This window comes from Cladophialophora psammophila (genome assembly GCF_000585535.1).
Source record: "Cladophialophora psammophila CBS 110553 chromosome Unknown aczJe-supercont1.36, whole genome shotgun sequence".
Lineage (NCBI taxonomy): Eukaryota > Fungi > Ascomycota > Eurotiomycetes > Chaetothyriales > Herpotrichiellaceae > Cladophialophora > Cladophialophora psammophila.
This window is the reverse complement of record NW_006912957.1, coordinates 28,468-43,765: the sequence shown is the minus strand read 5'-3', so window position 1 is coordinate 43,765 and position 15,298 is coordinate 28,468. Positions and strand designations below refer to the sequence as shown.

Sequence of the window (15,298 nt, the reverse complement as noted above, 5' to 3'; positions counted from 1 at the left end):
TAGGTTATTGATCAAGAATGCGCTGACTAGCAGAGGCCCTACGCAGATTTGTGCGGGACCCCTTGGGCACAATTCTGGGCCTTGGAAAGACCACAATCCACAAGCGGGCGGCAGCTATCAGGTTCCAACTTGTCCTACCTGTTCGAAACGGATTTTATCAGTGAAAGTTATGTAATCGACATCCCGGCGTGGTGAAATGCCTTGCGTGACGAAATGTACAACTGGTACTTCGAGTGCCAATTGCCCCTGCACCCAACTCTCTCACTTTTCTTTTGTTCCCCAAGTTGTCGACAGGTGCGTTGCTCGTAGAATGGACTTTTGTCGCCGATCGATTCGGCAGAGACTAATGAGGTCCCGGAACTGGAGATGGTTTGGCCTTGATGACGAACTGAAAGCCAATCCAAGAATTCGCTAGGACGGTGGGCTTCAACAACCTTGCCCTAGAATCTTATGTACGATCGTAATTTGATTCAATCTCGCAGCCTTCACTATTCTCCCCTTCTCCCGCGTCAGAATATCCGTCGATAATTGTCCCGCAAACGCACGATAGATAAATGATGCTAGATAAGCCTTAGTTTCTCATCTCTATCCTCCCGATGCTATAATAATCTCAATCTTCCTGTACAACGTATACCAGCTCGCCCCTAAACCAGTACTATAATACCAGCACATGTTTTTCTGATTCCCAGCATCAATCAAGACGTACGACCAACATGATCTTGTGATAGTTTTCCTCGGTCTTCTCAAAGCTGTTCTCCAGCCGCTTGCTCCGTCGACAGCCCCGATTCTTCTGGGCTTCTTTCAGCGACGGCGCAAGCCAACCTTTATCGTTGATGTTGCTCTCAAGAGTCCAACAGGCCTTCCATCGTACTAAATATAGACTACTGTTCTCGGTTTCAGGTATATCCACAACGGCATACACCTGGGAATATAGACTGCTCCAGCACTCTGCCTGACAGCGTCGTGAATGTGGGTCAAAGTCTGGAAGCGTGTCCTTCGACTTGTCAAACAGGGCCTTCAACTTGGACTCAGCATTCGGGGTGTCGAAGTCATCAGGATGCATCCACCTATCAGGAGTGCCAAGAAGATACTCGGTCTCACCATGCTCAAAACAGAATCTTCGGTCGTAGACGGCGTCATGATGCCAGAATTCGTCAGAAGGTAGTCCAGTATCATCATGGAATATCCCAGCATCGTCAGGGAGTACTTCAGTATCGTCAGGGAGTGCTGCAGTATCATCAGAAGGTAGTGCTGCATCTTCGAGGCTGATGGGTAGATCCTCTGGTGCGTTGATAGCTGCGTCTATGTCTCTCTCTCCTAAGGGGTTGAAAGTCAGGCTGGCAGCATCTGCGTCAATTGCAAACTGGTCACACGTTGCTGATGACGGCAACGAAGCTCTCGTCACCGAAGGATCTGGCTCAAAATCAGGCCCAGTGTCGTGAAATTCGCGGCCACCTTTCTTTCTGTTAGTATTGCCGGCTCTGTGCATAGAACGAGTTACCAACTTGCTTCGCTGACACAGCGGTTGTCAGATTGGACTCTTCTGAGCGATCGTGGTTTCTGGGACTGGGCGGGCTGTTTGCTGCTGCTCCCCCGCTTTGAGACTGATGTTGGGAAAGGAGGCGATCTGAGAATCCGACCTGAACGGAGTTGTCGCGAGTTCCCGAGGCGACGCGTGAAGGCCATAGCCAGGAGAAACGATGATGCGGTATAATGTTGTAGTGGGGACAAGGAGTGAAACGAGAATGAAGAGCAGACAGACGAAGACAAGCGTGGACGACGAGTTTTATACTCGTCGATGCCCTCTGGCAAGCGCAATGCCTGGGATTAACTTCACCGTCCAGAGCAAGGGTGAGAACAGGAGGCAGTGCAGGACCTAGTCGAGTGTGGTCAGCATCCTCCGAAACATCCTTGCCATGCCAGTGCCTGCTTTGCCATCGATCCTGGTCGGGGATTTGGGTACTCCGAGGACATGGTCTGTCATGGTGGGCGGTCGATGTGCTTGGAGCCTGCCGTTCAATGCAGGCTTTGCCCGTTATTGTACGCTAGCACCAACTCCGCACTTCCCATCGAATGCCAGCTTTAGGAAGATCAAATGGATCTTTCGAACGATTTCCCTTTTGGTTTTCGAGTCGAACTGGCTCTCAGAAGTAAGAGTTGGGCATTTGCGATTCTGAATTTGCCAAAACTTTCGTACATGGGGCTCATGTTCCGCATGGCCATCGATCAATCCTCATTAAGCAATGGTGGAGGAGATGATTGTCCAACTCCATCTGTCAGCCTGGCCCCAAGGCGAACTACCGCAAGGGCCATCATTGCCGGGGTGGCCGTCCCTCTGTGAAACGACAAAGTCATTGTCCTGGAGGCTAGATGAGCCAAATCCAGAGATAGCACTGACTTCTCTCGGATATGGGACTGTGCGGGACACCCGTAGCTGCCAGCCATATTACAGACGGCAGCTATCTCCGAGAGTTCGCCGGACGACTGGTGAGATCTGGTAGGCTTTACCGTTTTGCAGAAGGTAAAAGAACTTAGCCAGAGGACCCGTCCGAATCCATGTTGCAGCCTATACTTCTTTTTGATTGTCATCGGATGCTGGCGGCAATGCTGGTGTATGAAGCCCTTGCGAGTATGGAAGAGACAATGGAGTCCCGACCACGCAATTCCATGTTTTCCACTGTGCTATCGTTGCATTGGTATTCTGGGTGAAGGATGACACAGCCATCGCTCTCGTCTTCTCTAATCGACCCTGTAGATTTGGTCATTGCAAAGCGGCTAGGCTCAAGGGCAGCGCCGATAGGAGGGTCGGACCTAACGAGGCACTTTGGGCAGGGGAGATTGTGGGACACCAATTACGAGTGCAGTTGAGGCGTCCCTATCATGTGCGGGATTTCTACCTCCCGAATCTTTGACCGTTGGATCCTTGCAAGGTTCGAGGCCATCCGGGCATTCTCAAGAGATGCAAGCCCCTGGAGCCCTGTTCGAGTGTCTCAATCTGGATTCTGCCTTGCCGGGCCGGCAGTTCTGCGACGGGCTGATACTGGGACAAGAAACCAATGTCAGCATCTGGGTCCGTTAACAGCAAATCATGGCTCCAGGGTGCCAGGTTTTCCAGGAATAACGGCAGATGGGACTAACGGAGACGTCAAATCCGGGCTGAGGAAATGCCAGGCGTCCCTCTCACCGGGGTTTCCCTCTGTAGGACAACCATGGCAATCGCATGACCGCTCCTTCGGAGCCCCTGTCCTTGCGAATTGAAAACACCTGAATGGCGGAGAAGTCGTGCCTTCATAAGTTTCTCCCTAGCCTATTCAGATTTGGGGTCCTTTAAGGCCGATTTTCAAACAAGGGCGCTTCGGTATCCTAGGATGCCGAAACGAAATCACACAGTCGTATTAAATTCTCAGTCTGCTCTCCAGGCTTTTGGTCGCATCTGCACTCTTCTCCGTCAGGAAAACTCCCGATCAGTTTACATTTGTTGACGAGTCGCCTTTTCATCCCATCTGCACGGCTGAGGATGGAATCTAACAACCCAGGCTCCAGCTCCAAGCACGAACCTGGGGACTGTCAATTGACAAGCACTCAACTGGAAGCGCTCTCGCTGTTTCGAAGGCTTGTCAATTTGATTACTTCGGACACGAAGACTGATATCCAAAATCTGCAAGAGGTACGTGCATTGGTCCTAGTTGATGTTAGCAAAGGGCGTTGACGACGATCCGCGGTAGTTCCGTGTCATAATTCGACAACTATGCGAGGCAGCTCCTGAAACCGCGCAAGCAGTGGCAACGGCAATTCAGGAGGCGAGGAGCAGTATTAACAGCTCTCTTCAGCAAGAACAAGACGCAGTACAAAGGAATACCCACCACGCCGCGAAACGCGGGGCTCGCAAGCCCGTGTCGCGCAAGGACCTGTCCTACAGACCACCCAGGTCGGCCAAGGCCACAAAGAAAGAACCTAGTTCTACGGGCGATTCTAGCCTGCCGGAAAACAGTGCGATCCGAGCTAACGTGTCGGTCGGGAATTCTACCGCCCATGGTGCCCAATCATCGGTTCTCGATGCAAATGACCTCGTCTTGCAAGATCAGAACGCGGGAGTCGACCCAGAGACATCGACTGAGAGTGTCAATGCAGCTCAACTTAAGACATTGTCGCACCCGGATCAGCAACAACGGATCACCCAGGATTGCTCTGTTCCAGACGAAGTGGATACTGCGGACCGCCGAGGAACGGTAACTGAACCAAGTAAGGATATGAAGGAGAGTATTGAGACGTCAGAAGCCACGTCATGCAACAGAGTTGAGAACGCGCAATCTGGTGTCTTACCCCGACCGTCGACACCTCCGACAAAGGCCAACCCAGCGGTAGTGACCCCACCGAAGCCAACAGAGGGTGCGCCGACCCCCCCCCCAACGGAAGAGATTGTTAGAGAGACAATACCGACATCACTCAAAAGTATTTCATCATCTCCTGGGTCGATATTAGGATCGTCCTCGCCGGAGGCAATCTCCTGGATAGACTTGGTCATCGAGGCGGTGCGGGTCCTTCACCAGTTCAGCAAGCACCCGGAAGCAGTTCCTCCAGGGGTCCATTCACGAATCCTGCAAACACACCAGAACGACAACCAGCAGACAATCGACGCATTTAACTTCGACCAATGGACTGATGGATCGATGTGGGTGCGCATACTCGAGATAGGGTCCACACAAAACCAGAAGGTCACGATACTCAATATGATCGAGTACATTGGGGCCTGGGAATGGTACGACAGACAGGTCGAGTTTGCGATGACCACGATTCGAACGAAGAAGAAAAAGCTTGTGGACCGCAAAGGCGCAGCTACGCATGTGCTAAACACGATGCAGAGCATGCGACGGGAAACTGTACCACGAGGGAGATGGGTCGGTGGAGTCGGCAGGGTGGCTGTAGAGCAAGAGTCGGACGCGGCCGATCTTTACTCTGATGGCGACACTGATATCACCGAAGCTCATCGGCGAAGTCATAGGAAGCGGATAAGCGTGCAACTCAGCCGAGGTCAAAAATTGACGAAACTCGTCAAAGCGCTCAGTCTTGGAATCCTTTTCAGCCCAAAGATCTGGCAAGTCTCGTCCTGCCGAAATACTTTGTCCGATCTAACCACCCGTGTCCAGGGAGTATACCAAGATGAATGAAGAACTCCTCGATATATTCATTAGGAGCGTTCAGGCGGACCCAAGAAGAATGAAACTCCTCCAAATCCTCGGTCCACAGCTGGAGCTGTTGGTCAATAAAGGGCAACCTAACCTCCACGCCATATATGATGCACTATGCCAGGAGAAACTCGTATCACAGCAAGAGCTCCAGGAGCTTCGCGTAACCTTTGCTTTGGATTCGGTAAGTTATAAGAACCCCTCTAGACAACATAAACTAAGGACGTTGGTTTCGCTGCAGGATCCGATGCCGAAAGGTTCGTTAGATACGGCGGTTCGCGGGCTGATCAGAGACGTCAGCAGCAGGGTCCTAGGAAAGCGCAAATTCGAAGACATCGACGCCGTGACGGTCAATAAGATACCAGTATCCTGTGACATATTCGAGAAGCTTCGGAACGGAAGATGGCTGAATGACGACATCATTAACCTCGCTATGAATATATCGGATAAGCCTAGTTTTGTGAAACATGGCTATAGTGTCCCACTGGACGAGGTCGGGAAGACCAGAACTACAAAACCTATTGAAAAGCCACTTGCCGCTTGGGCCCGGAGGATAGACCGACTTCGCAAACAGGCGAGAGATATCTTTGGAGATACCATTCATCCGGTGTACTTCTGCCCATTAAACCACAACAACAATCACTTCACGCTGCTCGAGGTCAACGACAGGGAGAAAGTGATCCGTCATTACGATTCAATGGCAGACCAAACGATCACGGAGGGCAGGTTTACGCTGACAAGGGTCGCTCAGCTAGTGGAGGTAAGACCTTTCCTAAAGGTGATGACGAGAGCATTCCTGACACGATGGTAGGAAGAGTTCGCAGATTTGGGATATGCGTACAGCGAAGCAGTAAGCTCCATGGCCCTAAAACTTTTTCCCTCGTTAATAGACTGATGTTTATATGATGAATAGCCTACCCCACAGCAGACAGATGGATGGAGCTGCGGTATCAGGGTTGTCTGGAATTTCACCCGCCTCTCGAATGGTCTCCCCATTGGAGGGTGGGACGCCGTGCTGGAGCCTGAGCGAATGATAATGGAACTTGTAGAAGGCTTGCGTGCATGTGTCGAAACGAACGCTATGGGTAAATATACTGAGGACCCCAGCGAATCATCGAGCGATTCGGAGAACAGGTCAAAGAAGGCCCGCAACTTGAGCCCGCCAGGACATCCTCAACGAAAAACAAGTCGAAAGGCCACCAACAGAGACTCAAGATGACGCAGGCGCCTGCTGCTTATTCCGAGGACGGAGACCTAGGCAGCGATACAATGGGGCGAGGCACTGATCGGAGGATTGACTGGTCACGATTGGGCCGACGCCAGAATGTTCTTGGCTTTGGCCGATATGTAGCACATAGCGCCTAGAGTGGCCGGGCTAATCGGCATACAGGACATCGACATTTTTCCCTTCCCCAATACTTTTTGCTGTAGTGGACAGTGATCTCTTCCCCATCATAGACATTTCGTTCAGCGACGATTGCAATCCTAAACTTCCCTGATACCCTCATGCCCTTGAAGCGGGCCGATGGGTCACAGCTATGATTGACAAGTCGAGAGATGTTGCCGAATTCAGTACAGTTAATCTGGGCGACTGTGGGCTCGCCGAGGATATCGCTTCGGTCCACCTGTATACATTGACCGTTGTGGTACGTATCGGGAGGCGCTAATACCCCCGTAATGAAGGCGATAATGTCGCTCTCCGAATACGCGATTTGGCCCGCTTCTCTCGCGACGGCTTGCAGACCTCGGTCCTTGCCTTCATATTTGCCCTTATATTTCCGAATACGAGGCTGTGTCTCGTGACGAATAGCGGCGCAACAGCAATTTTTCTCATGACACAGTTCACAAGGGCAATTGCTCTGATGACACAACTTGCATTGAAGCCCCCCAGAAGGAGGCAGGGACGTCGGGTCAACCGGCCACGGTGAATCGTCGGGCCATTCTTCTGGTCTAGGCCATTCCGGGTACGCATCAGGATCATATATGTTTTCGTCCTTTGCCGGGAAGAGTCCCAGAATGGAGACCAACTCTCCATCCGAGATTTTGTCCAGCGATACATCCAGACTTTCCCAGATGAAGTCGACATCGTCTGCCGCGGGGTCCAGTGACTGTTCAAATGCTCTCCCAGCGATGCAGAGAGCGGATGTATAGTCGTTTTCCAGATGAGAACGTAAGGAGACAAAATCTCCTTCGTCAAGGTCGAGCCAAGATGTCGAAGAAAAGCCAAATCTTTGAGTTTGAAAAGGGATGAAACAAAGGATACCTGGAAACGCCTTACAGTATTCCCGCCACTTCGCGCCCCTATCTCGATGATATAGGTACTGGCGTTTCGACATCCCCGTGCGCTTCAGGATTCCTGCAATGACGGCTGCCTCACTCCTAAGACGGCCTTGATTAATTTCGTTGACATGATCGGCAAGACGGACTTGGAACAAACGAGTAAGAAAGTCATGAAAGGCAGTTTTGCGTGAAAGCGTGCTGATGATCTTCAGATCGTTCTCGAGCATTTGGGCCGGATCTTGGCGAAGTGGTCTTTTAGACGGGCTTGTGATGAAATTTATTTGTAACGCTGTAGGTTCGAGGTCCCGACGACCCTGGACAATGTCAAAGAACTGCTTGATTACGTCTCTACTGCGAATGGCCGCCACCATCCGTGAGACTAGATCATTGCAGATCTCGGTTTCAGTCCCCATCGTATCAGCTGAACTGAGGGTGGTCCGAATCATGGTCATTTTCCTGGACTGCTGTGGGGTCGGCACGTCTCTGCGCCTTTTGGGGGGTCTGGTCTCCTGCTGGTTCATCCTAAGTTCTGTCTCTGTCGCTTTACCATCCCGGGTCCGCGCTGGTGGACGGTCTCTAGCTAGCCGCTCGCGTCCTTGAGTCTGGACCGAGTCGTGAGCTCCCTGTGAAACTTCGTCGTCTTGCTCACGCTGTGGTTCATTCGGGGCACGTAACTCCAAGAGCGCATTAGGAATAGGATATCCGGGGCAAGTACAACTGCACTCGGAGTAGCCCTCGATGCTCCAGTTAGGCCCGCCATAGTTCACAGCTTCGGCAGTGGCGGGACCAACAGTACCGCCTTGGTGGTAAATATCCCCCCACACCACGACCACCTCCCGCGGGCGTTGGACAAATGTGACAAAGGAAGCACCCATGGCTTTAAGCTTCGATCGCGGAAACCAGCGAGAACCGTGTCGTACCTTCTGTGCACATTTCCCGCCTTTCACTTCATTTTCGATGAGGTAGCTATCTTTCCGAGCCACGGCACACCACGGTTTCTCTCTTCCACTGTATAGAGCGTTTAACGATATTAAGTTTGCGTCCTCGCGGTGTATGGTGAAGAGCGACCCATCCTTGCCCGATAAATATCCGTACGGCCGATGGAGCCCGTCGACTTTATACTTAGTGCGATCTAATAGATTGTTCTTTAGAGGCCAGATTGGGGATTCCGTAGGTAAGCCCAGCCGTTGTCGATCTTCGGCAGTCCAGGCCGGAATATCTGTACAGTATCGCATCTTGCTTATGGCTGCGGGATCGGCAAGACGGCCCTCCAACATTTCAGCTAATTCGTCTGGTTCAGTGGAAATGAAACTGGTATCGCTAATATCGAGCGTCTCTAGATCCTCGGTCCGTGAAATACAAAAAACGCCTTCCGGATCGATGCGAGACGTGAATCTGGACACGCGTGTAGCAACGCTGCGGACAGTGTGCCTGTTGAGATCAAAATCCTCTGGTATTATGTACTTGAATATTCCAGTTTCCCGCGCACCTAGTGCCTCGGCCTGCGAGAGAAGAAAAGGTGTATCGCGACACTGATCCTTGTTCAAGGGCATTAGAACGACGACGCCGTACTCCTCTCGATAAGGGATGGTGATGTCCGGATTTCGAGGAACTTGAGATACGCTCTTTGCGGAAATGGCAGACTGAGAAATTGTCGAGACAGGGTGCCGCGAAGGGCGTGGCATAGTTACGACCACTGCAGTGTTTTGTTCGACTTCTGACCTTTCGACAGTAGTGGGAACAGTGGTCGATACAGTAGTTGGTGCAGTGGGAAACTGGTCAGGAATGGTAGTTGATCGAACGCGATTCTCGTCCATGTCCGACTCACTGAGCAGCGGCGCAGGAATCGCCAGACGGTTTGTTTTCGCGCTGAGATCTGCAGAAATTGGTCCACCATTTTGAGTGCCTTCCGCAGTGTTCGAAGAGTTGTGGCTAAGTTGCTGCTTCTCATGTGGCGGCGGATCTGAGATCTGTAATATTGCTGCCGGAGTGGCGGTTCGGTGATCAGCCCCCGGGTTTCGGTCGTGACCCGTATTGAAATCCCAGCCTTCGACCATTTCTTTGACATACTGGATATCTTTCACCAGCTCATCAATTATGGACCTGATCGTCTTCCAGGGCGACTGGCTTCGCTTGCGTGATGTGGCAGACCGGTGCCGGCCACGTGACACACGCGCGTCCACAACAACCACGAGCTTCTTGAGCATCTCTTCTATGCCTTGTATTCTCACCTCGACATCCGACATGGTTGAAAGGATGACAGTTTGAAACTTCCGTGGTATTGACAGCGGAGTGCTGTTAAAACATTTGATTTGGTCTCTGTTTTGGCTTCTGTCTCGCGTGGGTTGCTAGTAGAGAAGTGGTTGTCTTGCCGTGCATAGTAGTGTACGTGATGCCTTGGCAAAACATCGGTAACTTGGGAGTGCACGGGCCACAACTACGTCGACGTAGTTGTGGCCCGTGCACGCCGTGAGCAAGTGTGGGCTGAAGGACGGGAGGTGTTGTCTGCACGAAAAAGCAAGAACATAAAATACGTACTGTCAAGGCGTAAGGGTTTCTGTTATCCACAAGCCTCGTAATGCCTGCTGCTGGCTGCAGCCGCCGGTCTCTCGTACACTGACAGAATATATGGATCGCTGTCTTCCCTTCCTCTAACCTGCTGAAGTGAACTTCGTATTGCTTGTACAGGCATCCAACCGTCATAATTACGCTCAATCGTCGCTTATCCTGACCCAGCCACAGGCCGCGAGTTGAACCTTCGATGGACGCATATATGTTTCAACATTTCATGACATATGGTCAAAGATAAATCAAGTGGGAGCAAGGATGGGTCTTTGTCTCCAAAGTGAGGCCATCTTCTCTTCATCCTCCTCCGGTTAATATACTTAAATCATAAAGTAGAATATACGTATGCGCTCTCTGTGGTAAACCTCGATCTCGAAGATATCAAACAAGGCACCCTTTACCTCTAGAGCAGATCCCCGAACCCGGAGTATACTCTAGACCACAATATATACGAGCGCGGGGTATCCGACGAGAGGATTCCAATCCTCAGCCTTTAATCGTTGAGATCCATCACTATTATCATAGAGGGTACGACTTGGAAGCCACGACCTATCCAGTTAATACTCTTAAAATGCCCGGAGAGAGTTCTTTAACCGGCCGAGCCGAGATCGCTGGCGACTTGCATTACAGACACTGTTCATGGAAGTACATACTTAGGCAGCTTTCCCCAATAAGGGAGGAATCACCGCCTCCCGTGAATAGATATATTAAATTAACCTAGTATAGTTACTAGCTTGCGCATTAGATACAGTACTTCGGTTCGGGGTTACAAAATAAATAATCATGGGCATCATCATTAAGCCTTCCAACATTTCCTATTCCTCAATATACTCAAATTAAACGATGGCGGCTCTCGAACAGTAAATGGTTGTCTTCTGGTAAGCCTCTCGGGCAGGATTACGTCCGGTGCTTGTTCGTTTAACATCGACTTCTCACCACCGTCGAGTTCCGAGACGGTCGACTTTTTCTGCTTAGCTATAATTGAAGAATCGGGGCGTTTCTTTAGAATAGAGCTCCGTATTTCCGAAGGACCTTCATGTACGGACCGGGGATGAGTGAGCTTCCCTAAAAGTCAGTAAAGAAGATATAGTAGAAGTTTTAACTCACGATGTGATCCATACTTAGCCACGACAACACCTGTTCGTTCGATATGTACGAATAAAAGGATCCTTTAGCCCGGTTACGAACGACGAAAGCAAGCTCGATGTCATCCAGTTCGCCGTACTTAAATAATTTACTCTTAAGCCCCTCTAGCCGTCTTTTGAGTTTCTTATTGTGAAGTTTTATCGATCGTCTAGCCATTGCTGTGTCCTGGGATGTGAGGATAGTATAATGGCCCGAAAGAGGGCAGTGGCTTTATATCGGCTAAATCCCTATATCAGTGAAGAGTTCTCAGTTTCGGTCTCCTTTTTTATTTTCTACTTACCATATGGTGCTAAATCGTTTACTCCTATTCATTTCTAAGAAACCGGCTCCAGAGCGAAACTTTAGACTTTTCGAGCTCTTAGAAATCTTCCAGAGGATCCGGTACTAACGGGGAATGCCCGTTTTCTTAAGCACGTATACTACTCATAAATTCACAAATACTTAGGAGGCTCGGAGAAAACAATAGAGTTTGACCCCCTGACGATGATCGTCGTTTTAGTGGTTTGGTTCCCACTACGGCTATTCAGGTTCAGGGTATCTCTTGGGCTGAGAAAGACGTTCCGGACTAATTTCCATAATTAACTTCAATTCCCCTGTAACTGGGGGCTCGTAGGAACTTCGCTAACGCCAGTGGGTTTAGACTCGGTGTCTATAGCCACGTTCACCGATGGCTAGGAAGCGTAGGCATAACTGAAGAACTGGTTAGTCAGAGTAAGATCGGCGCCAGCTAGGTGTTGAGGTTTCTGCATGGGTCCTCCCTGATTTTCATAACAATGCACATAGCTGATCATGGCAAATATTCGACATTCATCTTACCTTTCGCCGCTGCTTACTTTAGAAACAAAGGGTATGTCTGGGGCATGTGACAGAACTCTTTTTTTATCGTTGGACCCATTTTGAGTGGATCCCGTTATTGCACTTGAACTTTTGCATCTGGGCGCTTCGAGGGAGTATTGTGGCGGGGCTTTCAACCTCAGTGGTTAACGATGTCCTTGCATTAAACGCAATGACGGATAAGGTGCACAGTCTAGTCAAATCGACCGTCCAGTTCGGTTGGGCACCCCCGGCTTCGTTGCGAGCCATGTATAAATCCTTACGGGGTTCAGAACGAAAATGATGGGCTTGTACGTATTGTTAGGCAACAATGCCAAGCCGGGAAATGGATGGATTGGGGATCCGATTCCCGGAAGCGGCGGCACTGGACCCCACAAAGCCTTTTGTTCATTGAATGGTGGGGAGACAAGTGTCAAGGTCAAAGTGGTCGTAAATGGCTCCCATCTACTATCTACTCCTTCAGCGAGTTCCTTCTGTTTATATAGCCATTTGGCCTGTGCCAGGAAGGCGGTTCCTGAATCTGCCTTGCAAGTCAAACACCGTTCCAGATGCTCTATCGGTGACCCTGTGAACGTCTCGTGAATGCCTTAGCTGGACACCTCAAGTTTTCGCCCCAGCCACCGCCGTGACCACAGTGGCTAGCGCTGACTTTTCTCAACAATAAGTTTCCCCAACACGGAACATGGGTAGAGAGCATCCGCGATTGATGAGAATTTAAGGCGGCCAGCTATCTAGATAGAGAGTTCTAGCGTTGACTTCTTATCCCTACACTCTCATTTTCAATTTCCGCCTCGCACTGTTGGAAGTTTGTCAAGGCATTCTGAAGCGATTCGACTAGTTTGACTTCCTCTAAAAGGTACATACTTATACTGTACAGTACCATGTTTTCTTTGTTGATAAGCCAGCTCCTTTCTGAGCTGCTCGTTCTCCCACGTTCGTTGTTCTATCATCTAGGAGAGGGCGGAGGTAGGTATTTTCTTTGCGGCTTGCTGCATTTCCATGCCTTCCTTGATTCTTTCTGGGGCGCCTGGATCGCAGGCATCGATAGGGCCCCGATGGGGCGCGCTGATGCTAGGCAGAATGCGGAATGTTGTCCGTTTATTAATATGTCTAAGCATATATTCGAACAAAAGGCACAACGGTCTTATACTAGAATCCAGGATAGTCAACTTATCGGTTGTTGGGCTCGGCATTATTCCTTCCCGCGATATCGTAGTGACTATGCATATAGATATCCCTATATGGCTGGTCTTAGCCAACCATTTATTTGAAAATCAAATATTTTGGCCTCGCTTGCTAGGACCTATACTGGTCCTTCGCCCTGGGTTCCTTATTTTGGTACTTTCGGCGAGCCATGGCTGGGCAGATTTTGGGACCCATACAACTCCAGATGTGGAAACTCCCCTGAGGTGTTTCGATCTTACAGTAACAATAGCCGTTCTTAACCTAGCGTATATAAATAGGCTCATTCTATTATTAGTATTAATATTTATCTAAATGATTTCTGTATTCTCTATGATAGTGGTGCACAGCGATTACTATACCTACCGTATGTCAGCCGTTCACAAATTTTATTTATAGATGCTACTTTCCCAGCTCTTAGCCTCGATCTCATTGTATGTTTTAGACTTGTATATTAGCCCGCAATAAATTCAACAGCGTATTTTGTCAGTGTTTCAGAAGGAAACACGCCACAAGGTGCCAAGATGCAACGTAAAGCAACGATGTTCGGAGATGCTCAATCACACGAAAACTTAAACGAAGTCGATCACATCAACAGACTAGCAATACAGTCAGCTGAAGCCGGTTATTTAGAGCCTGCAGAGAAGTTGTTTCGAAGAATTCTCCACTTTGATAACTTCGTCGAAAATGGACCCAGGAGGATAATTATGAATAATCTAGCCACCGTGCTCAGTAAACAAAATAAGTACACAGAAGCAGAAACACTACACCGAAATGAGCTGCAGTTAAGCCTAACGGCATTGAGCATAACACACCCTGATACGTGGACCAGCATGACAAACCTTGCTATGGTATTGTTTGATCAAGGGGAGTTCTTTGAAGCTGAGGATTTACTTCGGCACGTCCTGGACCTAAAGGAACAGACCTTAGGAAGAGAGGATGTTTCAACGATTAAGAGCGTGGTATGTCTAGCGTGTATATTAGATACACAAAAGAAGGTCGTGCAAGCAGCAATTCTATTCGAGAGAGCTCTTGCTTCGTATAAACGGATATTCGGGCTGGAACATATAATTACCGCCACTTGCCAGCAACGCTATTCCCAAGTAGCACCTAGACGAGCAGAAATCTATTCATCACATTTATCTGGGGAGCACAAAATTGATTAGTTGTGTAAGGTAAAAAGAAATGGAGGGAATCTGAGACAAGCGTTAAAGCAGATGGTTGACAACCTCGTAGAGGAACTAAATGGTGGCACCAGGGAATTTACACCCTGTTAGGGTTGGAACATGAGCACCATTTTGCAGCTGATTAACATTTATTTTAGATAGGACCTTTGAAAAAAAAATAGACAAAATCATATCTTAGCTTTTTGGAGGGAACGATATCCCATACACTCGTTTCCCGAAATCGCCCTCCCCCTCGCGTTTTGTGTTTTGTGTTTTATACCATTGGCTGTGTAGAACAGATGTCTATGTAGCCCCACTCCTAGCTATTTCCTCTACCTTTCCGTCTATCACTTAGGGTTCATACACTCATTCAGCAGCCCACTCCAAGCATAACACCTACCTTGACCTACCTTGATCCACCTTGGCTATCAGCTTTTTAGAGTCCCTTGTCTCGACCCGTCACGACCTGCTTCATCCGCGTTTCCATGCGCTGCACTCAGCCTGCCTTTTGCCATTGCATATCTGAGAACCGCCCGGACGATCTTCAAGTTGGGTAACCATTTTTCCACTGGTCCATCGACCCATGAGCCATCCGGCCGACGATTTTGTGATCTCCCTCCGAGCATATAAGACATATCTCCATACCGGTCTTGCGCTTCTTCTATCATCTCCGCTCGCAGATCTTGGAAGCGAGGGCAGTGGAGGAGGAAGTGGCGCACCGTCTCCATCCTTTCACCACATTCGCACGCTGGGCTGTCTTCAAAACCCAACTTCGCTAGAAAGCCTCGTAATCTCGAGTGTCCTGTCCGCAATTGAGCCAGGACCTGGGCTTCTTGGTGAGTGAGCGCGTCATAGAGCCTGCGGACGTGTGTGCCTGGCAAGGCCGCATCGACCTGTCGGAGATGTTTGCCGGTCTTTCAAGGCCGGTCAATTCGATTC

General features: G+C 49.7%; 4 protein-coding genes across 4 annotated transcripts; 3 read left to right on the top strand and 1 right to left on the bottom strand.

Annotated features, from left to right (window-relative positions):
• Positions 1-3,517: 3,517 nt before the first annotated feature.
• Positions 3,518-5,168, top strand: A1O5_12661 (uncharacterized protein; the record flags this gene model as incomplete). Its single annotated transcript, XM_007753230.1, has 2 exons — positions 3,518-3,667; positions 3,726-5,168. 2 exons carry the CDS (start codon positions 3,518-3,520, stop codon positions 5,166-5,168), a joined length of 1,593 nt encoding a protein of 530 aa, XP_007751420.1.
• Positions 5,169-5,217: 49 nt separating this feature from the next.
• A1O5_12660 (uncharacterized protein) lies at positions 5,218-6,405 on the top strand (the record flags this gene model as incomplete). Its single annotated transcript, XM_007753229.1, has 4 exons — positions 5,218-5,370; positions 5,428-5,946; positions 5,998-6,036; positions 6,100-6,405. 4 exons carry the CDS (start codon positions 5,218-5,220, stop codon positions 6,403-6,405), a joined length of 1,017 nt encoding a protein of 338 aa, XP_007751419.1.
• Positions 6,406-6,547: 142 nt separating this feature from the next.
• A1O5_12659 (uncharacterized protein) lies at positions 6,548-9,712 on the bottom strand (the record flags this gene model as incomplete). Its single annotated transcript, XM_007753228.1, has 1 exon — positions 6,548-9,712. One exon carries the CDS (start codon positions 9,710-9,712, stop codon positions 6,548-6,550), a length of 3,165 nt encoding a protein of 1,054 aa, XP_007751418.1.
• Positions 9,713-13,900: 4,188 nt separating this feature from the next.
• A1O5_12658 (uncharacterized protein) lies at positions 13,901-14,299 on the top strand (the record flags this gene model as incomplete). Its single annotated transcript, XM_007753227.1, has 1 exon — positions 13,901-14,299. A coding segment is annotated over one exon (399 nt), but the record flags the coding sequence as incomplete, so codon positions are not given.
• Positions 14,300-15,298: the final 999 nt, after the last annotated feature.